The sequence below is a fragment of the Oncorhynchus nerka genome, linkage group LG20 (genome assembly GCF_034236695.1).
Source record: "Oncorhynchus nerka isolate Pitt River linkage group LG20, Oner_Uvic_2.0, whole genome shotgun sequence".
Classification (NCBI taxonomy): Eukaryota; Metazoa; Chordata; class Actinopteri; order Salmoniformes; family Salmonidae; genus Oncorhynchus; species Oncorhynchus nerka.
Window position 1 is genome coordinate 81,400,422 of NC_088415.1, and position 27,257 is coordinate 81,427,678.

At 45.4% G+C, this 27,257-nt stretch overlaps 1 protein-coding gene across 1 annotated transcript in view; it reads left to right on the plus strand.

The window, feature by feature from the left end:
- Nucleotides 1–27,257, plus strand: part of LOC115101588 (calsyntenin-2-like) — a 315,037-nt gene that overhangs the window by 217,805 nt on the left and 69,975 nt on the right. The window contains exons 3-5 of the mRNA XM_065005859.1: nt 18,766–18,961; nt 20,580–20,788; nt 24,649–24,798. Coding sequence (XP_064861931.1) covers nt 18,766–18,961; nt 20,580–20,788; nt 24,649–24,798 — 555 coding nt within the window. The remainder of the gene's footprint in view (nt 1–18,765; nt 18,962–20,579; nt 20,789–24,648; nt 24,799–27,257) is intronic.

Genomic DNA, 27,257 nt, shown 5'->3' on the forward strand with positions numbered 1-27,257 from the left:
CTGGGAGGAGGGTTCTGTGTGTGGGTCTGGGAGGAGGGTTGTGTGTAGGTCTGGGAGGAGGACTGTGTGTGGGTCTGGGAGGAGGGCTGTGTGTAGGTCTGGGAGGAGGGCTGTGTGTGGGTCTGGGAGGAGGGTTGTGTGGGTCTGGGAGGAGGGCTGTGTGTGGGTCTGGGAGCAGGGCTGTGTGTAGGTCTGGGAGGAGGGCTGTGTGTAGGTCTGGGAGGAGGGCTGTGTGTGGGTCTGGGAGGAGGGTTGTGTGTAGGTCTGGGAGGAGGGTTGTGTGTAGGTCTGGGAGGAGGGTTGTGTGTGGGTCTGGGAGGAGGGTTGTGTGTGGGTCTGGGAGGAGGGCTGTGTGTGGGTCTGGGAGGAGGGTTGTGTGTGGGTCTGGGAGGAGGGCTGTGTGTGGGTCTGGGAGGAGGGCTGTGTGTGGGTCTGGGAGGAGGGCTGTGTGTGGGTCTGGGAGGAGGGTTGTGTGTAGGTCTGGGAGGAGGGTTGTGTGTGGGTCTGGGAGGAGGGTTGTGTGTAGGTCTGGGAGGAGGGTTGTGTGGGTCTGGGAGGAGGGTTGTGTGTGGGTCTGGGAGGAGGGCTGTGTGTGGGTCTGGGAGGAGGGTTGTGTGTGGGTCTGGGAGGAGGGCTGTGTGTGGGTCTGGGAGGAGGGCTGTGTGTGGGTCTGGGAGGAGGGCTGTGTGTGGGTCTGGGAGGAGGGTTGTGTGTGGGTCTGGGAGGAGGGTTGTGTGTGGGTCTGGGAGGAGGGTTGTGTGTGGGTCTGGGAGGAGGGTTGTGTGTAGGTCTGGGAGGAGGGCTGTGTGTGGGTCTGGGAGGAGGGTTGTGTGTAGGTCTGGGAGGAGGGTTGTGTGTGGGTCTGGGAGGAGGGCTGTGTGTGGGTCTGGGAGGAGGGCTGTGTGTGGGTCTGGGAGGAGGGCTGTGTGTGGGTCTGGGGGAGGGCTGTGTGTGGGTCTGTGAGGAGGGCTGTGTGTGGGTCTGGGAGGAGGGTTGTGTGTAGGTCTGGGAGGAGGGTTGTGTGTAGGTCTGGGAGGAGGGTTGTGTGTGGGTCTGGGAGGAGGGTTGTGTGTAGGTCTGGGAGGAGGGCTGTGTGTGGGGTCTGGGAGGAGGGTTGTGTGTAGGTCTGGGAGGAGGGTTGTGTGTAGGTCTGGGAGGAGGGCTGTGTGTGGGTCTGGGAGGTGGGCTGTGTGTGGGTCTGGGAGGAGGGTTGTGTGTAGGTCTGGGAGGAGGGCTGTGTGTGGGTCTGGGAGGAGGGTTGTGTGTGGGTCTGGGAGGAGGGCTGTGTGTGGGTCTGTGAGGAGGGCTGTGTGTGGGTCTGGGAGGAGGGTTGTGTGTAGGTCTGGGAGGAGGGTTGTGTGTAGGTCTGGGAGGAGGGTTGTGTGTAGGTCTGGGAGGAGGGCTGTGTGTAGGTCTGGGAGGAGGGTTGTGTGTAGGTCTGGGAGGAGGGTTGTGTGTGGGTCTGGGAGGAGGGTTGTGTGTAGGTCTGGGAGGAGGGTTGTGTGTAGGTCTGGGAGGAGGGGTGTGTGTGTGTGGCAATGAACAGCCTTTGGCGCGCAGCACGTAGGCAGTGCTTGCTGGGACCTCTTGGCTTGGCATGTAGTAAGGAGTAACTCTGGCTGATAGTCTGTTTGGCCAGCAGCAACCAGGTACATATGAAGCTCCAGCCTGTTGCCCACTGCCAGTGAAGTATTACTGGATGAACACAGAGCTGAGACTGAATGAATGGTGAGGAAATTGAGATACATTAGTAGACGCCTCGCCGGGCACTCAAGGTTACCATATGTGGAAATTAGATTTATAGAAGATAAGACGATCAAATGAGTAAAGGATTTTGGGTGTGAGTGATGCATTTGTTTCAGTTCTCTCCTAATTGACAAAATAGGAACTTAGTCCATAACTCAACAGTGTAGGTAATTGCATTTAATGTTCACTAGTGGCCATCTCAGAATCAAATCACATTTTATTTGTCACGTGTCGAATACAACCAGTGTAGACTTTACAGTGAAATGCTTACGAGCCCGTTCCCAACAATGCTGAGTTAAAAAGTATGACAAATATTCTCTGAATAAAAAGGAGATAGTAACACAATAAAATCACAAGGCGAGGAGTACGAATGGTATCAAATACATTCGTTTTTCCCAATTGCTAAAACACAATTTTGCAAACTAGGCTGGTTTTATCAAAATACTTAACACAATTCACAAAACCACACACCCAAACTGCAAAATACCTCATATATCCTGCAAAATGAAGCACTGCAACCAAAACTACATATAGCATTATCAAAATCAAATGGCACACACACTTCATTCATATTACCAGATTTTTGTCTAACCAACTACACACTGTTGGGCATAATGAAAAGCACGCTCATCTTTAGTATGCTTTGCCATAATACTTAAATAGTTCAAATTGTTGAAAATCTTCAGATGCACAGAAATATTTGCAGATACACACACATGCTGTTGAAACAGTTTATTTATAAAAAAATTCACCAAACAAGTCAGTGCAACATATGCACAGCAGATATATTTACATTGGACCGAACAAAAATATGCAAAACAAAAAAACAGTAAACTGAAAAAGGAAATGAAAAAAAATATATATAGAAAAAAAGAGGCAAGAAAAATAATTAGGCAGCATCTTGCCGCACAGCTGGGTCTGGCCACAACGCCTCATCCACATCACAGGCAATATCTTCCCTTGCCAGACATCGAGGGAAGAAGAGCCTTGAGTGCCTTATCCATCCCTGAATCGCACCCACATCAATCTCATCACATGCCTCTTCCATAGCCTGCACAAGAGGCTTGTGCACAAAGGGCTGCCGGTCCTATACCTTCCACCGCCATGCCGAAAATAACTCTTCTATGGGGTTCAGAACTGGTGAGTATGGTGGGGGGTATTGCACGAGAAATGGTGGGTGGTCAGTAAACCAGTTTTGGACTGGGGGCTGCACGATGAAAGCTCACGTTGTCCCATACTACAACGTACCGGGTTCTTTGATGATCTGCATCATTCATACGCTCTGGTGGTATGAGCATGTTGTGGAGTCTGTCCAGAAATGTGAGAATATGGGCTGTGTTGTATAGTCCAAGGTTGGTATGACGGTAGAGGACACCATGCATATTGGAGATGACAGCGCACATTGTGATGTTCCCACCACGTTGGCCAGGAACATCTATAATGGCTCTGTGGCCAATGACGTTTCTCTCACTTCTTCTGGTCTCTGCTAGGTTGAACCCAGCCTCATCTATAAAGATGAACTCATGTGGGATAGCATGAGCATCCATTTCCAGTACTCTCTGAAAACAAAGAACAAAAGCAGTTAATATGGTGTTATCCAGTACACTGGGAAACAATGTTGTGTGTAGTGTACTGCAGTCAATATGGTGTTATCCAGTACACTGGGAAACAATGTTGTGTGTAGTGTACTGCAGTCAATATGGTGTTATCCAGTACACTGGGAAACAATGTTGTGTGTAGTGTACTGCAGTCAATATGGTGTTATCCAGTACACTGGGAAACAATGTTGTGTGTAGTGTACTGCAGTCAATATGGTGTTATCCAGTACACTGGGAAACAATGCGTGTAGTGTACTGCAGTCAATATGGTGTTATCCAGTACACTGGGAAACAATGTTGTGTGTAGTGTACTGCAGTCGATATGGTGTTATCCAGTACACTGGGAAACAATGTTGTGTGTAGTGTACTGCAGTCGATATGGTGTTATCCAGTACACTGGGAAACAATGTTGTGTGTAGTGTACTGCAGTCAATATGGTGTTATCCAGTACACTGGGAAACAATGTTGTGTGTAGTGTACTGCAGTCAATATGGTGTTATCCAGTACACTGGGAAACAATGCGTGTAGTGTACTGCAGTCGATATGGTGTTATCCAGTACACTGGGAAACAATGTTGTGTGTAGTGTACTGCAGTCGATATGGTGTTATCCAGTACACTGGGAAACAATGTTGTGTGTAGTGTACTGCAGTCGATATGGTGTTATCCAGTACACTAGGAAACAATGTTGTGTGTAGTGTACTGCAGTCAATATGGTGTTATCCAGTACACTGGGAAACAATGCGTGTAGTGTACTGCAGTCGATATGGTGTTATCCAGTACACTGGGAAACAATGTTGTGTGTAGTGTACTGCAGTCGATATGGTGTTATCCAGTACACTGGGAAACAATGTTGTGTGTAGTGTACTGCAGTCGATATGGTGTTATCCAGTACACTAGGAAACAATGTTGTGTGTAGTGTACTGCAGTCAATATGGTGTTATCCAGTACACTGGGAAACAATGTTGTGTGTAGTGTACTGCAGTCAATATGGTGTTATCCAGTACACTGGGAAACAATGTTGTGTGTAGTGTACTGCAGTCAATATGGTGTTATCCAGTACACTGGGAAACAATGTTGTGTGTAGTGTACTGCAGTCAATATGGTGTTATCCAGTACACTGGGAAACAATGTTGTGTGTAGTGTACTGCAGTCGATATGGTGTTATCCAGTACACTAGGAAACAATGTTGTGTGTAGTGTACTGCAGTCAATATGGTGTTATCCAGTACACTGGGAAACAATGTTGTGTGTAGTGTACTGCAGTCAATATGGTGTTATCCAGTACACTGGGAAACAATGTTGTGTGTAGTGTACTGCAGTCAATATGGTGTTATCCAGTACACTGGGAAACAATGTTGTGTGTAGTGTACTGCAGTCAATATGGTGTTATCCAGTACACTGGGAAACAATGTTGTGTGTAGTGTACTGCAGTCAATATGGTGTTATCCAGTACACTGGGAAACAATGCGTGTAGTGTACTGCAGTCAATATGGTGTTATCCAGTACACTGGGAAACAATGTTGTGTGTAGTGTACTGCAGTCAATATGGTGTTATCCAGTACACTGGGAAACAATGTTGTGTGTAGTGTACTGCAGTCAATATGGTGTTATCCAGTACACTGGGAAACAATGTTGTGTGTAGTGTACTGCAGTCAATATGGTGTTATCCAGTACACTGGGAAACAATGCGTGTAGTGTACTGCAGTCAATATGGTGTTATCCAGTACACTGGGAAACAATGTTGTGTGTAGTGTACTGCAGTCAATATGGTGTTATCCAGTACACTGGGAAACAATGTTGTGTGTAGTGTACTGCAGTCAATATGGTGTTATCCAGTACACTGGGAAACAATGCGTGTAGTGTACTGCAGTCAATATGGTGTTATCCAGTACACTGGGAAACAATGCGTGTAGTGTACTGCAGTACTTACTGTAATTGTACTTGCATCCACATATGCTCGTCTGACCTCTTTGTTTCTTTGAGAGTTTCTCTCAAACGGCACCTTATAAAGTTGTTTCATTCTGATTTGGTTTCGCGTGAGAATGCGAGCCAATGTGGACAGACTGAATGTTGTTGAATATGGTGTTGTCTTGGATGATGTGGCTTTGAATTTCTCGTACTCTGATTTCATTATTTTCCAAAACCAAGTTTACAATGGCAGCTTCCTGTACCCCGGTGAACATTTGGCCCCTTCCTCTATCATGGTTGCATCTCTCAGTCCTTTAGAAAATCAAAAAAACGAAAATGTAGGGCTTGGACAATGCAGCCTAAAGATATTTCCCCCAGAGTAGAGTAAATTCTACAGGAAATGTGTGCAGTTAGTGTATGACATCAGCCATTCATGAAGTAAACAGGTGTCACCCAACTGATACACTATGACATGGGGTGTACTACATAGTGTGAAAGAAATGTTGGTTACATACCTGTACTCCAGTCTCAATGTCCGGAGGACACAGGCGACAGTGAAACGGCTCAAGTTGGGCTGCGCTCTCTGTCCAGCCTCTCACATTGTCAGCCCCTCTGATTTCACTCTCTGTCCAGCCTCTCACATTGTCAGCCCCTCTGATTTCACTCTCTGTCCAGCCTCTCACATTGTCAGCCCCTCTGATTTCACTCTCTGTCCAGCCTCTCACATTGTCAGCCCCTCTGATTTCACTCTCTGTCCAGCCTCTCACATTGTCAGCCCCTCTGATTTCACTCTCTGTCCAGCCTCTCACATTGTCAGCCCCTCTGATTTCACTCTCTGTCCAGCCTCTCACATTGTCAGCCCCTCTGATTTCACTCTCTGTCCAGCCTCTCACATTGTCAGCCCCATGGTTAATGACATGATCAACTAAGGTTGCTCTGATTTCATTTGAAAATTGTTGTCTTCTTTGGCCATGAACTCCTCTACCAGTTCTACCCCTACCTCTCACTCTTCCTCCCCCTCTCATTCTCCCCCTCCCTCTTCCTCTTCCTCTCTCTGCAACAGCTTCCATTGTTGTTGTAAAACAAAAGGTGCTCACCTGTGGTCTTTTCATAGTGCTTACTTCCTGATTGAAGTGGTAACAATGAACCATTGAGGTGTTTGGCCAGGTAACACATGTATTGGCCAATTAGCTCATGTAGTGTCATTTTGAATGGCAGTGTTTTGAAATGGCAAACATGTGACTTTATGTCAGATTGTTGTGTCTTATGCAGAGAACCGTGTGCAGTGCATTTAAAAAGTGCCATTTTGAATTGCAAAATGTGTGTAAAGCTGAAAATGTGTTTAGACTTTTGGAGACTTTTGCTCTCTGTGTGTCAGTTTAAATAATTGTGCTGTGCAGGTCATTTTAGTGTGTTAGCAATTGGAAAAAACTGTCAGTATGTGGTTTCCATGTGTTTGATGCCATTCCATGTGCAAAGTTCCAGCTATTAATATGAGCCGTCCTCCCTTCAGCAGCCTCCACTGACATGTAGCTGGGAGTAAAAGTGACTAGGCAATCTGGATAGATAATAAACAGAGTAGCAGCAGCGTATGTGAAGTGTGAAATTGTGTGTGTGACGTCAATATGCATGTGTGTGTGTGTGTGCTGTGTGTGTGTGTGTGTGTATGTGTGTGGTTTGGGTGTATGAGCTTATGTAGTGTATGTGTGTGTGTTGGGGTGTCTGTGTAGTATGTGTGAGTGCATGGGTAGAGTCCAGTGAGTGTACATAGAGCCAGGGCAAGAGAGTCAGTGCAACAAAACAAAAATATTACCATAAATAAATAATAAAGGCGGTCAAGGTAAATATTCCAGGTACCATTTGATTAACTGTCCAGGCTGATTTCAGAAATCTGTTTGATGCAAATAAGTCACAGGCAACTATGGATACCCAGGAGGGACATCCTACATTCTACAATCCTGTCAACCCTAGTCACAGCAAATTACGCAAGCCTAAACAAGCGTACACTGTACATTCCGTCTCTGCCTGTTTTAACCTAATCGCTGCTGGTTTTGTACCTCACCACAGCAGAGTTGTTACCAGGCGATGGGCGTCCCAGAGTGAGGGACTCCCGGCATTCAGGAAACCCTGTCTCTGTGACCTCGTGACCACCACAGATGTGGAAGCTGTCAGTGTGTACCCGCCACGGGGAAACCAAGCGGCTGTGGAGGGCAGCAGGGTCATTTGGGGCAGAGATGGAGAGATGAGGTAGAGAAGAGGCAAAAAGAAAAAGGTTGAGCGGAAAGGGGAGGGATAAGAAGTAAAGAAGAGATGGGGGGTAGAGAGAGAAAAGGAGAAATGGAAGGAAGTAGAGGTGGGTAGAGATGAGAGGAGGGGAATGTAGAAAGCAGGGGGTGGAGGGGGATGGATGAGATGAGCAGAGCACCTGGATGCCAACTTTAAGAGCTGAATAATTGATGCCCCCTGAGCAGAGGTCATCCGGAGGGGGAGGAGGACAGGCAAACAGGGGGACAGACTCAGGGGAGGCCTGCCAGGCACAGCTATTTATAGCTGCATTAACTCTCCCTTCTGTCCCTCTCTCTCTATATGTCTGACTCTCTCCCTCTCTCTATATATGTCTGACTCTCTCCCTCTCTCTCTATATGTCTGACTCTCTCCCTCTCTCTCTATATGTCTGTCTCTCTCCCTCTGTCTCTATATGTCTGACTCTCTCCCTCTCTCTCTATATGTCTGACTCTCTCCCTCTCTCTCTATATGTCTGACTCTCTCCCTCTCTCTATATGTCTGACTCTCTCCCTCTCTCTATATGTCTGACTCTCTCCCTCTCTCTCTATATGTCTGACTCTCTCCCTCTCTCTCTATATGTCTGACTCTCTCCCTCTCTCTCTATATGTCTGACTCTCTCCCTCTCTCTATATGTCTGACTCTCTCCCTCTCTCTCTATATGTCTGACTCTCTCCCTCTCTCTATATGTCTGACTCTCTCCCTCTCTCTATATGTCTGACTCTCTCCCTCTCTCTATATGTCTGACTCTCTCCCTCTCTCTCTATATGTCTGACTCTCTCCCTCTCTCTCTATATGTCTGACTCTCTCCCTCTCTCTATATGTCTGACTCTCTCCCTCTCTCTATATGTCTGACTCTCTCCCTCTCTCTATATGTCTGACTCTCTCCCTCTCTCTCTATATGTCTGACTCTCTCCCTCTCTCTCTATATGTCTGACTCTCTCCCTCTCTATATATCTGTCTGACTCTCTCCCTCTCTCTCTATATGTCTGACTCTCTCCCTCTCTCTATATGTCTGACTCTCTCCCTCTCTCTATATGTCTGACTCTCTCCCTCTCTCTCTATATGTCTGACTCTCTCCTCTCTCTATATGTCTGACTCTCTCTATATGTCTGACTCTCTCCCTCTCTCTCTATATGTCTGACTCTCTCCCTCTCTCTCTATATGTCTGACTCTCTCCCTCTCTCTATATGTCTGACTCTCTCCCTCTCTCTCTATATGTCTGACTCTCTCCCTCTCTCTATATGTCTGACTCTCTCCCTCTCTCTATATGTCTGACTCTCCCTCTCTCTCTATATGTCTGACTCTCTCCCTCTCTCTCTATATGTCTGACTCTCTCCCTCTCTCTATATGTCTGACTCTCTCCCTCTCTCTCTATATGTCTGACTCTCTCCCTCTCTCTATATGTCTGACTCTCTCCCTCTCTATATGTCTGACTCTCTCCCTCTCTATATATGTCTGACTCTCTCCCCCTCTCTCTATATGTCTGACTCTCTCCCTCTCTCTCTATATGTCTGACTCTCTCCCTCTCTATATATATGTCTGATTCTCTCCCTCTCTCTCTATATGTCTGACTCTCTCCCTCTATATATATGTCTGACTCTCTCCCTCTCTCTCTATATGTCTGACTCTCTCCCTCTCTCTCTATATGTCTGACTCTCTCCCTCTCTCTATATATGTCTGACTCTCCCTCCCTGACTCTCTATATATGTCTGACTCTCTCCCTCTCCTCTCTATATGTCTGACTCTCTCCTCTATATGTCTGACTCTCTCCTCTCTCTATATGTCTGACTCTCTCCCTCTCTCTCTATATGTCTGACTCTCTCCCTCTCTCTCTATATGTCTGACTCTCTCCCTCTCTCTCTATATGTCTGACTCTCTCCCTCTCTCTCTATATGTCTGACTCTCTCCCTCTCTCTATATGTCTGACTCTCTCCCTCTCTCTCTATATGTCTGACTCTCTCCCTCTCTCTCTATATGTCTGACTCTCTCCCTCTCTCTCTATATGTCTGACTCTCTCCCTCTCTCTATATGTCTGACTCTCTCCCTCTCTCTCTATATGTCTGACTCCCTCCCTCTCTCTCTATATGTCTGACTCTCTCCCTCTCTCTATATGTCTGACTCTCTCCCTCTCTCTATATGTCTGACTCTCTCCCTCTCTCTCTATATGTCTGACTCTCTCCCTCTCTCTCTATATGTCTGACTCTCTCCCTCTCTCTCTATATGTCTGACTCCCTCCCTCTCTCTCTATATGTCTGACTCTCTCCCTCTCTCTCTATATGTCTGACTCTCTCCCTCTCTCTATATGTCTGACTCTCTCCCTCTCTCTCTATATGTCTGACTCTCTCCCTCTGTCTCTATATGTCTGACTCTCTCCCTCTCTCTCTATATGTCTGACTCTCTCCCTCTCTCTCTATATGTCTGACTCTCTCCCTCTCTCTCTATATGTCTGACTCTCTCCCTCTGTCTCTATATGTCTGACTCTCTCCCTCTCTCTATATATGTCTGACTCTCTCCCTCTCTCTCTATATGTCTGACTCTCTCCCTCTCTCTCTATATGTCTGACTCTCTCCCTCTCTCTCTATATGTCTGACTCTCTCCCTCTATATATATGTCTGACTCTCTCCCTCTCTCTCTATATGTCTGACTCTCTCCCTCTCTCTATATATGTCTGACTCTCTCCCTCTCTCTCTATATGTCTGACTCTCTCCCTCTCTCTCTATATGTCTGACTCTCTCCCTCTCTCTATATGTCTGACTCTCTCCCTCTCTCTCTATATGTCTGACTCTCTCCCTCTCTCTCTCTTAAGTATCTGTCTTTTTCTCACCCTCATCCTTTTATGGCTTACTCTCACTGTCTATTTTCCCTCTCTCTTAGCTTTCTATCCCTTCTCTTTCACTCTCTTTCCCCATTCGCTTGGCCTCTTTTCCTCTCCATACTTTCTGTCTTACATCTTCCTTTCCCATCTCTCTTTCTCTCCCTCCCTGTCCTATCCTCACCTACCTTCCCTCTCTTCATGCTATAAAACAATGAGCTAGGTACCCAGGACTCTCTCTCTCTCTCTCCCTCCCTGTCCTATCCTCACCTCCCCTCTCTTCATGCTATAAATCAATGAGCTAGGTATATACCCAGGACTCTCTCTCTCCCTTTCTGCATGCTTCAACTCCTGATTCACTCTGTCACGCCTGCTACCTCAGGCCCGACGATAATGATCATTTTGTTTGGCTTCAATGGGCTAAAACAGATTGTAATGAACAATGAACGCTAAACACGCATAATTACATAATTTTTTCCCTTACCATTATTCACAGTCTTCACGCCTGAGTTGTAAGGTAAGCTTTGTGTCAAAGTATTATACTACCTAAGTCAACAGTTTGTCACGTTGTATAAATGATTGGAGACAGGCGCAGGAATACGTAATAGGGGGTTTTAATACTCTACCAAAAATACATCATGCCATGAAAAGGCACGGGGACGAAGCCCAAAACAAACACAAAAACACAGGGATGTAACCCAAACAAAAGACTGAGGTTAAATGTCTAATAAATACACGGGACGAGACCCGTAATAACAACACGCGGGACGAGACCCGTAATAACAACACGCGGGACGAGACCCGTAATAACAACACGCTGGACGAGACCCGTAATAACAACACGCTGGACGAGACCCGTAATAACAACACGCTGGACGAGACCCGTAATAACAACACGCTGGACGAGACCCGTAATAACAACACGCGGGACGAGACCCGTAATAACAACACGCTGGACGAGACCCGTAATAACAACACGCTGGACGAGACCCGTAATAACAACACGGTGGACGAGACCCGTAATAACAACACGCGGGACGAGACCCGTAATAACAACACGCGGGACGAGACCCGTAATAACAACACGCTGGACGAGACCCGTAATAACAACACGCTGGATGAGACCCGTAATAACAACACGCTGGACGAGACCCGTAATAACAACACGCGGGACGAGACCCGTAATAACAACACGCGGGACGAGACCCGTAATAACAACACGCTGGACGAGACCCGTAATAACAACACGCTGGACGAGACCCGTAATAACAACACGCTGGACGAGACCCGTAATAACAACACGCGGGACGAGACCCGTAATAACAACACGCTGGACGAGACCCGTAATAACAACACGCGGGACGAGACCCGTAATAACAACATGCGGGACGAGACCCGTAATATCGAGTACACAATGCACGCAGCACGAAAGCCAAAACAACTAAGCACAGGTACTCACAAGACCAATGAACATGGGAACAATAATCGACAAAACAATGGTGAACAGAGGGCACATACAGTGCCTTGCGAAAGTATTCGGCCCCCTTGAACTTTGCGACCTTTTGCCACATTTCAGGCTTCAAACATAAAGATATAAAACTGTATTTTTTTGTGAAGAATCAACAACAAGTGGGACACAATAATGAAGTGGAACGACATTTATTGGATATTTCAAACTTTTTAACAATTTAAAAACTAAAAAATTGGGCGTGCAAAATTATTCAGCCCCCTTAAGTTAATACTTTGTAGCGCCACCTTTTGCTGTGATTACAGCTGTAAAGTCGCTTGGGGTATGTCTCTATCAGTTTTGCACATCGAGAGACTGACATTTTTTCCCATTCCTCCTTGCAAAACAGCTCGAGCTCAGTGAGGTTGGATGGAGAGTATTTGTGAACAGCAGTTTTCAGTTCTTTCCACAGATTCTCGATTGGATTCAGGTCTGGACTTTGACTTGGCCATTCTAACACCTGGATATGTTTATTTTTGAACCATTCCATTGTAGATTTTGCTTTATGTTTTGGATCATTGTCTTGTTGGAAGACAAATCTCCGTCCCAGTCTCAGGTCTTTTGCAGACTCCATCAGGTTTTCTTCCAGAATGGTCCTGTATTTGGCTCCATCCATCTTCCCATCAATCTTAACCATCTTCCCTGTCCCTGCAGGCCCAAACCATGATGCTGCCACCACCATGTTTGACAGTGGGGATGGTGTGTTCAGGGTGATGAGCTGTGTTGCTTTTATGCCAAACTTTAAACAACACTTTTTATGGATATCTTTAAGAAATGGCTTTCTTCTTGCCACTCTTCCATAAAGGCCAGATTTGTGCAATATACGACTGATTGTTGTCCTATGGACAGAGTCTCCCACCTCAGCTGTAGATCTCTGCAGTTCATCCAGAGTGATCATGGGCCTCTTGGCTGCATCTCTGATCAGTCTTCTCCTTGTATGAGCTGAACGTTTAGAGGGACGGCCAGGTCTTGGTAGATTTGCAGTGGTCTGATACTCCTTCCATTTCAATATTATCGCTTGCACAGTGCTCCTTGGGATGTTTAAAGCTTGGGAAATCTTTTTGTATCCAAATCCGGCTTTAAACTTCTTCACAACAGTATCTCGGACCTGCCTGGTGTGTTCCTTGTTCTTCATGATGCTCTCTGCGCTTTTAACGGACCTCTGAGACTATCACAGTGCAGGTGCATTTATACGGAGACTTGATTGCACACAGGTGGATTGTATTTATCATCATTAGTCATTTAGGTCAACATTGGATCATTCAGAGATCCTCACTGAACTTCTGGAGAGAGTTTGCTGCACTGAAAGTAAAGGGGCTGAATAATTTTGCACGCCCAATTTTTCAGTTTTTGATTTGTTAAAAAAGTTTGAAATATCCAATAAATGTCGTTCCACTTCATGATTGTGTCCCACTTGTTGTTGATTCTTCACAAAAAAATACAGTTTTATATCTTTATGTTTGAAGCCTGAAATGTGGCAAAAGGTCGCAAAGTTCAAGGGGGCCGAATACTTTCGCAAGGCACTGTATATATACTATTACTAATCAGGGGGAATGGGAACCAGGTGTGCGTAATGAAACAGTTCAGTGACGCCTAGAAGGACAGTGACGTAGAACTCCGGAGCCGGTTCACGGAATGAGCAGCAGTACCGGGGGAATCTGTGACCTCCCCAGTTCCTTCTGCATATTCAAGTCCTACAACTGGACTGGTGCAATTACAATAATTGCATTGCATCCCCTGAAAGCCCCAGATAGACAAAAAGTATCTTGTCTGTGATATTGAATTACAGTACCCTGTGTGTGTGTGTGTGTGTGTGAGAGAGAGAGAGAGAGAGAGGTTTATTAGCTGCAGGGGTCACACGGTTGACTCTGCTATCTCCCAAATGCAATTAGGGGGTCTGGTATCTTAATGAAAGAGTCCAATGGGATTCTAATGAATTGTCCACCGTGACTGGCAATAAGCACTGCCCTTGGTGGTGAAGCCACAGCCAATACCTCACTACAATATGAATGACCGGAGGGGTTCTGCAGAAATGGTGGTGTAGGTTACTGTTATTGTGAGAAAGGAAAGGATGAGGTGCTGCTGTTGAAATGTTTTTTGTTTATGAGAAATGTCATAAGATCATACATACGTAGCTTGATACATGGTGTTGTTTTCAGGCAGTGTGTGTGTATTTGCTATTACTTTAATAGGCTGTCGGATGGTGTGTGTTACAGCTCATTCAGGCTGTTGTGGAGTATATTCAAAACAAATCAAATCCAACTTTATTTGTCACATGCACCAAATACAACAAGTGTAGACCTTACTGTGAAATGCTTACTTACAAGCCCTTACCCAACAGTCCAGTACAAGAAGAGTTTAGAAAATATTTACTAAATAAACCAAAGTCAAAAATAATGACAAGTAACACAATAAAGAGGCTATATACAGGGGGTACCGGTACCAAGTTAGTGTGCGGGGGTACAGGTTAGAGGTCATTTGTAGCTGGGGGTGAAGTGATTATACATAGATAATAAACAGCGGGTAGCAGAGGTGTACAAAACAAATGGGGGGGGGGGGGGGGTTCAATGTAAATAGTCCGGTGGCCATTTCATTAATTGTTCAACAGTCTTATGGCTTGGGGGTAGAAGCTGTTAAGGAGACTTTTGGACCAAGACTTGGTGCTCCGGTACTGCTTGCCGTGCGGTAGCAGAGATAACAGTTTATGACTTTGGTGACTGGAGTCTCTGACAATTTAATGGGTTTTCCTCTGACACCGCCTATTATATAGGTCCTGGATTGCAGGAAGCTTGGCCCCAGTGATGTACTGGGCCGTACGCACTACCCTCAGTAGCGCCTCTGTAGCACCTCTCATGCCGAGCAGTTGCCATACCAGGCGGTGATGCAACCGGTCAGAATGCTCTCGATGGTGCAGCTGTACAACCTTTTGAGGATCTGGGGGCCCATGTAAAATCTTTTCAGTCTCCTGAGGGGGAAAAAGGTTTTGTTGTCCTCTCTCTACAACTGTCTTGGTGTGTTTGGACCATGATAGATCGTTGGTGATGTGGACACCAAGGAACTTGAAACTCTCGACCCGTTCCACTACAGCCCCATCGATGTTAATGGGGACCTGTTCGGTCTGCCTTTTCCTGTAGTCCACGATCAGCTCCTTTGTCTTGCTGACATTGAGGGAGATGTAGTTGTCCTCGCACCACACTGCCAGTCCTCTGACCTCCTCCCTATAGGCCGTCTCATGTCAGTGATCAGGCCTACCACTGTTGTGTCGTCAGCAAACTTAATGATGGTGTTGGAGTCGTGTTTGGCCACGCAGTCCTAACACTTCAATTCAAAATCTAACCTGTCTTAACTCCCATAGCAACTAGCAACTGTAATGTGTAAGTTTGACCTATCCACTAGCAATCCGCTAGTAGTCCATCCTTCATTGGACTCGTTATCCAGACACAGAAAAACATATCACAAATCAATAGAAAGCTAAAGACGAGCTCAGAGAAAACCCTTAACCTCTTAATCTTCCTCTTCCTCATTCTCCCGCCTCTGTGTCAGATCACTGGTTTGTGAGTGTATGAGTGCTAGCAGCAGGTCATTAGCAACGAGAGTCATAATCCAGTGAGTAATTAAAGAAATGGGGCGAGGGTTCTTCTGAGAGCGCTAGATCACTAGCTGAGAGGCGAAAGAATCAGAAAATCAACTATAAGCCTCCCGATAGGGCCGCCAAGAGAGACCCGCATTTTAATCAGCCACACACACACACACACACACACACACACACACACACACACACACACACACACACACACACACACACACACACACACACACTACACCAACACCACCATCATCATGATGAGACAAAACACACACCATGAGAGGGAATTGAACGTGACATTTGATTAAAAGGAGGATAATTAACATGGTGGATGAAGTCATCTGTTTCTAAGTAGGGAAAGGGGATGATTTTGGGGGTCACTGTCCTAGATAGATGCCCATAGGTTGTGTTTACACAGGCAGCCCAGATCTTTTTTCACTAATTGGTCACATCAGGACTTTTCATTGGTCAAAAGACCAATTAGTGAAAAATCTCAGAATTGGGCTGCCTGTGTAAACACAGCCTTAGAAGGCCAGATGGGCTCAGGGTTTATTGCACCAACTTTCAGGGATTAAACAGAACACTTTCAAAGAGGAGGAACTAGACTTGAGTTCAAAATGAAAATAAAGACAGCTTCAGTTTTGTTTTACTTGTCACTTAAGCTTTGTGTGTTCAGAGTCCTAATGGCAGATGCTAACTTGGGCACAGACTGGTGCAAATATTGAGTAAGTAAGGTCACTTCTTCAGTAGATGGCACAGGAGGCTAGTGAGAGGAGGACGGCTCATAATAATGACTGTAATGAAGTGAATGGAATAGTATCAATTACAATGAATCAATGTGTTTTGATGTCTGTGAAAGAACATCCAAAGTACCGTAACCTGATCTTTGCAAAACACATTGCAGAGGAGTACGACTAGGTTTTGACATTTCAGAGGTTCAATTGGAGGTGATTGTGGACAACACCTGGCACAGAGAAAGCAATGCTCTTTTCCAGCTCAAATTGTTCATTAGAGATTCAATATGCTCAATTGAATGAACTTTTCTCTGAATAATTTTAGCTGACTCTCACACTTCCCACCAAACTATAGCACTGTTTCACATTTACTGTGAAAACATCCACTTCCTGTAAGATATCTGCCAAAGAGATCAGGCCCAACATGGTGAGATTCAGATAAATAGCTGACTATTAGAGCTCATCTCCCAACAGTGCTTGTGAGAGGCAATCTAATTGCTGTTCAAGAGAGATTCAAGGTGCTCTTATGCTGACATGATAAGAAACTTGTTCCCTGAAATCTGTCTGTCTTTACCATTTCCATCGACCATCGATACGTTCCCTGACCCTGGCTCCTTGCCCTTAACCAGAAACATACATTTGTGCCCAACCAGATGGAGCGGACAACGGCTGTGCATCAGGACCAAACTACTAAGTGAAAATGTTTTTATTTTATTCCAAGTACTCTGTACATTTGTGTATTTTATATATAGTGTATGATTGTTTCTGTTATTTTCATATTGTCTCCCCCTTCCTCCCTCTCCATCTAACTAAATATTTGGACGACGCTGGATGTGCAGAGCCTTGATGTGCTTATCTTTCCCCTCGCACGCCGCCCACTGTGTTTGGCTTATTATTTTCTCCCTCTGTGCACCTCGCCGCCTATTGTGGTGGCCGTTTCATTTCGATAAGGCATTGAAATATAGAGGGGGAATTTAAACCGCAAGCCCAGACAGCAGCGCGGACATGCGGACCGCAGAGGGTAAATTGTTATTTCACCATTACGGATGGAGAGAGAACTGAACGGGTGGAATGAGTTCTAAAAAATCAAAAATGAGAGAGAAAGAGCGAGGAATGAAACATGGAGGGAGAGAGAAAGAGCGAGGGATGAAAAATGGAGGGAGAGAAAGAGAGAGAGATAATGTTTGGCTTATCAGAGCTTGGCAGTTGGGCTTGTGCACACAAGGGATAACCCTGGCACTTTTTGTTCCTGACGTCCTGCTGGGATTTAGGTCGGCTGTCACGGGGTCAGGGGCGCGAGGCTTTTCCCTTAAGGCCATTTCCCCAAATCCCTGAAAAGAACACTCACAGAAAGATAGAGACAGTTCCAGAATCAGAAACCTGTTAAAAAAAAGCAAAAAGAGCAAAACAAAATGTCAATTTACGAGTTGGCGTAGCATATCTGTACTTATTTCCTTCTTGACTACACCTGGTACACCTGGTACACCTGGTACACCTGGTGTCAGGCCCCTACTTCATTTCTGTCACTGAGATATGCTGACAAAGATCATTGTGTTCAGCAGTGGGACTGACTCAAATATGAGGTGATGTCTCAACAAGTTCATGAACAATGTGTATTGCCCAATATTGCATTGCCTCTGAACAAGTTGAGGATATTGTAGGGAGGATTGGAGGGATTTGTGAACCTACTACACCAAGAGGTTTGGAAGTCTTACAAGATCACCAAGTGTTGGTCCAATGGACGAGGTTTACCACCCTACCCCATCACCAAGAAAGTGTTCTCCAGTGTTTCTCTTAAAAGACAATCACACAACTCTTGCTGTGCCACCAATGGTAGGAAATGGTTTGTCAATCCCACTTCTGACACCAGTGTAGTGAATGTGGGAAGCAGTCAGTAGCAAGGCTTGAACCAGAGACCCTGACAAGGCAAACACACACTGTGTCACAACTACACTCTGTGTCATAAGGGAGGTCGTGCTTACATATGACAACTTCAATCTGACTCATTCAACAAGGTAAAACTATTCTTTTTACAACAAACGATTGTATAAAACTACTCATGTCCAGCAGACAATTCAACTTCAGTTGAACTTGATTATCACACCACTTGTGCTATTAAAAGCTGAGATAGAAAACCAGCATGAACTCTCGTATATCTCCTATTGGAGACCATGAAAACTTTATTAAAAACCAAAGTTTTCTGGAAGGTGGCCTGGAGAGAGGAATATCGAAAAACTAAGCAAACACAAATTGCATTTCCTTCTCCCTGTCTGGCCTGGCACGACATGATGCCACCGAGGCAATTACAACTGCAGAACTGAGGCAATTACAACTGCAGAACCGAGGCAATTACAACTGCAGAACACTGTTTCAGTCTCTTAGCAGCTCAGCTGTTTTTTGCCTCCACCTCTTAAAACATACACAATGTCCTCGACAACAGTCTTTAGAGTGGCGGCATGCAGAGACATTTCCAGGTCTGATCTGTAAATAGGTTGACACACTTTTAATCCTTTCTCTCTATCTTGTTTCCTCTCTACCCCTCTTGTCCTCCTCCTCCTCTTCCATCTCCTCCTCCTCCTCTTGTTCAGGGGAGATCTGTGCATTTAAGATCCACGGGCAGGAGGCCCCGTTCGAGGCGGTGGTCCTGAACAGGACGTCAGGGGAGGGGGTCCTGAGGGCCAAGGGCCCGGTGGACTGTGAGACCCAGAAGGAGTACACCTTCATCATCCAGGCTTATGACTGTGGGGCGGAGGCCAGTGGAGCCAGCTGGAAGAAGTCACATAAGTAAGGAAGGGTGTGTCGGGTACGGGGGTTGGTGTGTGTGTGTGTGTGTGTTGGAGGGAATGTCGGGGGGTTGGTGTGTGTGTATCGGGTACGGGGGTTGGTGTGTGTGTGTGTGGAGGGAATGTCGGGGGTTGGTGTGTGTGTATCGGGTACGGGGTTGGTGTGTGTGTGTGTGTTGGAGGGAATGTCGGGGGTTGGTGTGTGTGTGTCGGGTACGGGGTTGGTGTGTGTGTGTGTGTTGGAGGGAATGTCGGGGTTGGTGTGTGTGTGTCGGGTACGGGGTTGGTGTGTGTGTGTGTGTTGGAGGGAATGTCGGGGGGTTGGTGTGTGTGTGTCGGGTACGGGGGTTGTTGTGTGTGTTGGAGGGAAGGTTGGGGGGTTTTGAGTGTGTGTTGGAGGGAATGTCGGAGGGTGTGTGTGTGTGTGTGTATGTGTGTTGGAGGGAATGTCGGAGGGTATGTGTGTGCGCCTGTATCTTTGTGGAATGTGTGTGTGTGAGATCAATTTTTGTAAAACATGATGCATTGCACAAGCAAACTGATATGTCCCTACATGCCCATGCCACGTGTACAGTATGTGGGTCCTACAGTTGTTCTCAAAACTATGGTCGTAGACAGTGACAGATCACATCCACTGTGCAATACCTAGTCACAGCTGAGACTTCCTCAATGTTCAGCTCGTGGGATGTTTTTAATTAATAAGGGCCTGAAGGATCCTTATGAGCCAGACAGTTGTGGACAACCGCAAATCAAGCCCTACATCCCTGCTCTGATGAAGTGCTATTGAAAGCTGTTGTCTAGGGCAACGACTAAGGCGGATACTGAGAGAGAGGGAGGGATTTCACAGCTTGGGCTTCTTTGATGAATGTCACTTAACATAGAGAGATGGTAGTGTGTGTGTGTGTGTGTGTGTGTGTGTGTGTGTGTGTGTGTGTGTGTGTGTGTGTGTGTGTGTGTGTGTGTGTGTGTGTGTGTGTGTGTGTGTGTGTGTGTGTGTGTGTGTGTGTGTGTGTGTGCGTGCGTGCATCACTGCAGGACATTCTAAGTAGGTCTCATTAAGTGAATGTATTTAATTAGGAAGACATGCTACAGCAACAGACCCACCATCGCTTCTTGTCACACAAGGTCATTGTCAGGACTTATTTAAATAATACTAAGATATTGAAAATATAACTTGTTATGTTTAGTGTTGTTTGGGGATTGTTTTACATAATACAAAGAAGAGGCCCTGAACCAACCTAGATGTAGTGAGGATATCTCTCATTTGCTCCGGGGCCAAAAAATGGCATCACTACCAACCTTTTTTACAGTACAACTATCCGTGACAGGCAGGATTTGACTTTGTCTGGACTGCTCTCATGTTTCTCTCTCTCTTGTTCTCTCAGCTGGTAACGAGATTTGAGCGGATTTGTATTGTATGTTATGGTTTGTTGTTTCTGTTTTTGAGCGCTTAGTAGGGGTTTGAAGACGTTGTGTATTTTGTAATCATTAGTACTTATTTTGTCATGTTGGAAGAAAGAGTATCAAAGATATCGGTCTTACTGCCTCTTTCTCGCTCTCTCTCTCTCTCTGTCGCTCTCTCTCTCTGCTGCTCTCTCTCTTTCTCTATCTCTCTCCAGGGCAGTGGTTCACATCCAGGTGGATGACGTAAATGAGTTCTCTCCTGTGTTCCGGGAGCCTATGTACCATGCTTCAGCAATGGAAGGGAAGATCTATGACAGCATCCTGCAGGTAGAGGCCTGGGACCAGGACTGTTCTCCGCAGTACAGCCAGATCTGCAACTATGACATCGTCACCTCCAACACGCCCTTTGCCATCGACCGCAACGGTCAGTGACCTCTAACCCCCATCCCATGACTGCACAACCTGCAGGTCAAAAGGCACAGTTATTACACATGGCCCATGTGGAAATTGAACCCACAAAGTTGCTGTTGCCAGAATTCTTCTCCAACCCACTGAACTTAGTTCATTCTATTCAAAGTACATCTCTCATACCATTTGTCAGTGTGCTGTATACATGGACTCTTAAAATGCTTCCCCATTCATCCTCTGATCACAGTGCAGTGTTATACAGAGTGATCTCAAACTGGATCCAGCTCTGTGTGATCAGTGGGAAAACAAGGACGAGTGGAGCGGACAGGCCAAAATGACATCAGATACTCCACAGCTTGCCATCTCTGCTTGCCTCTCTCCTCCCGCTCTCCTCTCTCTCTTTTTCTTCCTTCCTTCCTTTCTCCCTCTCTCTTTCTCTCCCCATCCCCACCTCCTTTCGTTTCTATCTCTCTGTTTGTTTCCCTCTCTCTCTTTCTTAATGTCTTCCTCCCTGTCTGGTACCTCTGATGTCCACTGGCACGGCTCAGGCGCCTCTGTGACCCCCAGGGGACAGCAGGTTGGCACTTTCATGGCTCCCGCGCGCCATGCCAGCTTCACGGCTGCCAGTCGCCTTGCCTCCTATGGCCCTCCCAGGCTCTGCAGTGCGACTGGCACTTGTGGTGATCAAATAGAGCTGAGTGTAGTGATGCTTGGGGGCCACCAGAGTGTGTTTTTTACCGAGAGGGCTTCTGGCTCCATCATTAACCGTGGATCAGAGGCCTGAGTAAGTTATTAAATAAAACAGGCCTGTCTGCCCTCTGTAGCTCAGGGAGGGAAGGAGAGAGAGAGATGAGTGAGTGAGGAAGGGAGAGACTAACCACTGGAACACATGAACAGAGCACAACTCAGGATATAAAGAAGTACTTTTAATCATGTCTCTCCACCAGTTGGTAAATCTCCCATTACAATTTTTATAGAAATTTGTTCAATAACCCTGTTGGAGTAAAACAGTCTATCTAATCTAGTCTTGTTAGACATACACTTCAAAGAATGGTGAACTTGAGAATCGGGTCCTGGAGAGCTGTAGTGTGTGCTAGTTTAGACTACACATTGGGACAGCAATGTGAGATGAGGCTGGGACCAGAGATCCATCGTGTAAATGGGACCTGTTAACTGTCACTGGTGATGTCTCATTTGTAACCTACAGTAATACCCTGCCTGGGTCAGATTCTATCCTGGTATTAGATGTGTCACAGTTGCACGTATTGCATTCAATCAAAGAAAAAACAATGCCATCTCTCCTCAGTTTCCTAAAGTGTCATTTAGGGTAGAATCCATACAACTCATTGTTGTCAATGGGAGATTTCCACAGAATAATGAGTTGTGCATGGATACAGTCCATTGAGACCAGTGTAACCACCACCACAGCCATTGCGGTGGAACTACAGTACAGTGTTTCGTCTGAATAAAAGCCTCCTTTTGATTCACTGCATGACATGAATCAACACAATCAGAGCTAACAACATACCACTCCACTAACGCTCCGACCCAGATTCACAGAAGGATGTGAGAGACTGAGATATTCTCCTTTTCCAGGGAACATCATGTTCGTAGTACCCATCTGGGAGTGGCACTGTCCAGGTTTGAGGGCTCACACTGCTCCTGACGTCTCCTCTCTTCTCCTCTCCTCTCCGCTGTCTCCTTTACAGCATCAGGACCATAGAGATACAACTATAAAGAGGCTGAAATCATAAGTCCCCAAACCATAATTCCTCTCTAGTGCTCTATCTCTATGATCCAGACCCAGGCACACTCTCAGACAACCAAACTGACTCGAGGCTGCTAGCGAGTACACTGAAAATAGACCTAATTTAGGGAAGGTGGGAAAAAAATTCAAACTCAGTTCGGACACACCTATTCATTCCAGGGTTTTTCTTTATTTGTACTATTTTCTACATTGTAGAATAATAGTGAAGACATAAAAACTATGAAATAACAAACATGGATTCATGTAGTAACCAAAAAAGGGTTAAACAAATCAAAATATATGTTATATATCAGATTCTTCAAAACAGCCAGCCTTTGCCTTGATGCACACTTTTTGCACAGTCTTGGCATTCTCTCAACCAGTTTCATGAGGTAGTCACCGGGAATGCATTTCAATTAACAGGTGTGTCTTGTTAAAAGTTCATTTGTGGACATTTCTTGCCTTCTTAATGTGTTTGAGCCAATCAGTTGTATTGTAACAAGGTAGGGGTGGTATACAGAAGATAGCCCTATTTGGTAAAAGACCAAGTCCATATTATGGCAAGAACAGCTCAAATAAGAAAAGAGAAATGACAGTCCATCATTACTTTAACACATTAAGTTCAGTCAATCAGGGAAATTTCAAGAACTTTGAAAGTTTCTTCAAGAGCAGTCGCAAAAACCATCAAGCGCTATGATGAAGCTGGCTCTCATAAGGACCGCAACAGGAACAGAACACCCAGAGTAACCTCAGCTGCAGAGGATAAGTTCATTAGAGTTACCAGCCTCAGAAATTGCAGCCCAAATAAATGCTTCACAGAGTTCAAGTAACAGACACATCTCAACATCAACTGTTCAGAGGAGACTGCATGAATCAGGCCTTCATGGTCGAATTGCTGCAAAAAAACACTACTAAAAGACACCAATAAGAAGAAAAGACTTGCTTGGGCCAAGAAACTTGAGCAGTGAACATTAGACCAGTGGAAATCTGTTCTTTGGACTGATGAGTCCAAATTTGAGATTGTTGGTTACAACCGCCGTGTCTTTGTGAGGCGCAGAGTAGGTGAACAGATTATCTCAGCATGTGTGGTTCCCACCGTGAAGCATGGAGGAGGAGGTGTGATGGTCTGGGGGTGCTTTGCTGGTGACACTGTCAGTGATTTATTTGTAATTCAAGGCACACTTAACCAGCATGGCTACCACAGCATTCTGCAGAAATACGCCATCCCATCTGGTTTGCACTTAGTGGGACTATAATTTGTTTTTCAACAGGACAATGACCCAACACACCTCCAGGCTGTGTAAGAGCTATTTGACCAAGAAAGAGAGTGATGGAGTGCTGCATCAGATGACCTGGCCTACACAATCACCTGACCTCAACCGACTTGAGATGGTTTGGGATGAGTTGGACCGCAGAGTGAATTAAAAGCAGCCAACAAGTGCTCAGCATATGTGGGAACTCCTTCAAGACTGTTGGAAAAGCATTCCAGGTGAAGCTGGTTAAGAGAATGCCAAGAGTGTGCAAAGCTGTCATCAAGGGAAAGGGTGGCTACATTGAAGAATCTAAAATCTAAAATATATTTGGATTTGTTTAACACTTTTTTGGTTACTACATGATTCCATATTATAGTTTTGAGTATTTCATAGTTTTGATGTCTTTACTATTATTCTACAAAATAGTAAAATAAAGAAAAACCCTTGAATGAGTAGGTGTGTCCAAACTTTTGATACTGGTACTTTTGATACTGGTACTGTATATGGTACACTCAGAAAAAAGGAGCTATCTAGAACCTAAAATGGTTCTTCCGCTGTTCCCATAGGAGAACCCTTTGAAGAACCCTTTTAGATTCCAAGTAGAACCATTCTGGTTCCAGATAGAACCCTTTTGGGTTCAATGTAGGACCGTTTCAACAGAGGCTTCTACATGGAACCAAAAAGTGTTCTCCCTGAACCAAAAGGGTTTTAGAGTCTGATGAGCCTTGCGGATGTAGATGGCAAAGGAACTCAGTAAAATTAATTGTAAAATAGGTTTGTTCTTTGACTCCAGAAATACAATCTTTGCAGAAGATATCAGTGACTATGAGTTTCTTGAGTGCATCCATGTTTACATTTTACATTTTCCTTCTCTAGGCAACATCAGAAACACGGAGCGTCTGAGCTACGACAAGAAGCAGCGTTACAAGGTCATGGTGACCGCCTTCGATTGCGGCCAGAAGAGGGCGACGGAGAGTGTGGCGGTGCACATCGACGTCAAGCCTGTCTGCAAACCTGGCTGGCAAGGTGAGTCTAATCAAAGAAGTACACACACTGCTTAGATCTGAGTTGCAGATCCCAAAAGATAGTACTAACAGGTTGCTAATTATTTGATAAGTGGTGTGTGTTCCCACATGTTAGAGGAACACTGTATTTATATTTTATTTCTTTAACTAGGCAAGTCCGTTAAGAACAAATTCTTATTTTACAATGACGGCCTACCCCGGCCAAACCCTCCCCTCCCTGGGCGACGCTGGGCCAGTTGTGCGCTGCCCTATAGGACTCCTGATCACGGCCGGTTGTGATACAGCCCACTATCGAACCGGGGTCTGTAGTGATGCCTCTAGCACTAGGATGGAGTGCTTTAGACCGCTGCACCACTCGGGAGTATCTGGTGAAGAGCAGCAGAAATCGATTGCTTCCACTCAGATTGAAGGACATTTTAAGGGTGTTATCTAATATTTTGCAGATGAACATACCAGACAGTCTACACAGCTGGTACACAAAGACCAAGGTCAGGCTCGGATTGGGGCCACATGATTCTTGACCAACAAACCTTCCTTTACTTCTCGCAAAATGGTTGCAGGCATGTCTCTTAGATTCTCTGTGGTCGCATTGGACTGTTCTTTCCTCCATCTCCACCCATATGCCACAGCAGTCTGCTTTCAGGGAAAAAGGAGCTCTCATCATCCCCGTGGGGGCTTATAGCTACAATATCACACTCCTGGCTCTGGATCTTACAGTCCTCCTCGACTCGACTCTGTTTACCCGACCAATCCAGGTCAATGGCCCCTGTGGAGAAGGGAAGACGGGGATACAGCGGCATTCTAGACAGAGAGAAAGAGAGAGAGAAGGATAGATAGGGGAGAGAAGAAAGGAGAGGGGCTTTTAGCATATCCCATTTTAGAATAAAGCCTTTTAGTGTCTTGGGAACTTGCCTGGATCTTGTCTCGGACTACTGTAGCATGTGCAGAGTGAAAGCCTTTATAAGAGGACAGGGTCCCACACTGCTTCCCTGTCAGATGTCAGTAGGCCACGTCAGGAGAAGAAAGGCTGGGGAGACATGCACCGGATATTTCACCTTAACCCAGTTGGAAGAAATCACTCCTTTCTTGAAAGGGCAAACAATGACAGAATGGCCACACCTCCACTGTTTGGTTAAAAGCTGAGGGATGGATGCAAGGAATGACCATTGATGATATAAAAATGATAGTTTTAACCATGTTTTAAGGCTATACAGCGTTTGTTTAGAATTACAATGTTTACAAACAGTAGAGTAAAACAAGTGTATATTTTGGTTTCTGATTGACTAAGTTTTAGAGACATTTATAAGTTATATTCTTGAAGAACCATTTGGGTATATACAATGAGTGTACAAAATATAGTCCTTATATTGATTGTACCGCTCCTTTTCCCTCAGAACAGCCTCAATTCCTCTGGGCTCTACAAGGTGTTGAAAGTGTTCCACAGTGATGCTGGCCCATGTTGACTCCAATGCTTCCCACAGTTGTGTCAAGTTGCCTTGTTTTGTACACTCGGTGTATATATTTAGTGTAAAAGTCCAATAACTGGATGTAGCCATCGCAGATTGCATTTTTTAAAGACAGTGTGTGATTCCTCCTGCTGGAAATGTGTCCAGAGTTGTTCCATTGCCTGGGTGGAGGCTCACACAGTAGTGGGGGATGGCTTAATACTAAAGGGCAACTCTCCATGAGACACTCCACTGTAAATATCATCTTCAAATAAAGCTGTACATTTTTATCTACTAGTCCTCAATGCCATGGCAACGGTACATCCTGCAAAGTACAGTAGAGTGTCACATTCCCACCGTCTTTGCGTTTGAAAGGAGTCATCAGTCCTCCCCTCGGAGCAATAATAAATATGTTATACTCACACAAAAGCTCTCAAATGTCTAAAATTCCAGCCATAATCCACCATGGGCTAGCCGTTAACCTTACATATATCAAATCAACTTAAATTGTATTTGTCACATGCGCTGAATACAACAGGTACACCTTACAGTGAAATGCTTACTTACAAGCCCTTAACCAGCAATGCAGTTCCAGAAATATAGTTAATAAAATATTTACTAAATAAACAATCTATTCAATCACAAGGTAACACAAGAAATGTACATAACAATAACGAGGCTCTATATACAGGGGGTACCGGTACAGAGTCAATGTTAATCGAGGTCATTTGTAAAGTGACTATGCATAGATAATAACCAGCAAGTAGCAGCAGTGTAAAAATAAAAGGGATGGCCATTTGTAAATAGTCCGTCTGGCCATTTGATTAGTTGAGTTGTTCAGCAGTCTTGTGGTTTGGGGGTAGAAGTTGTTAAAGAGCCTTTTGGTCCTAGACTTGGCGAGCCGGTACCGCTTGACCGTAGCAGAGAGAACAATCCATGACCAGGGTGGCTGGAGTCCTTCCTCTGACATCACCTAGTATATAGGTCATGAATGTTAGTAAGCTTTGACGAAGTG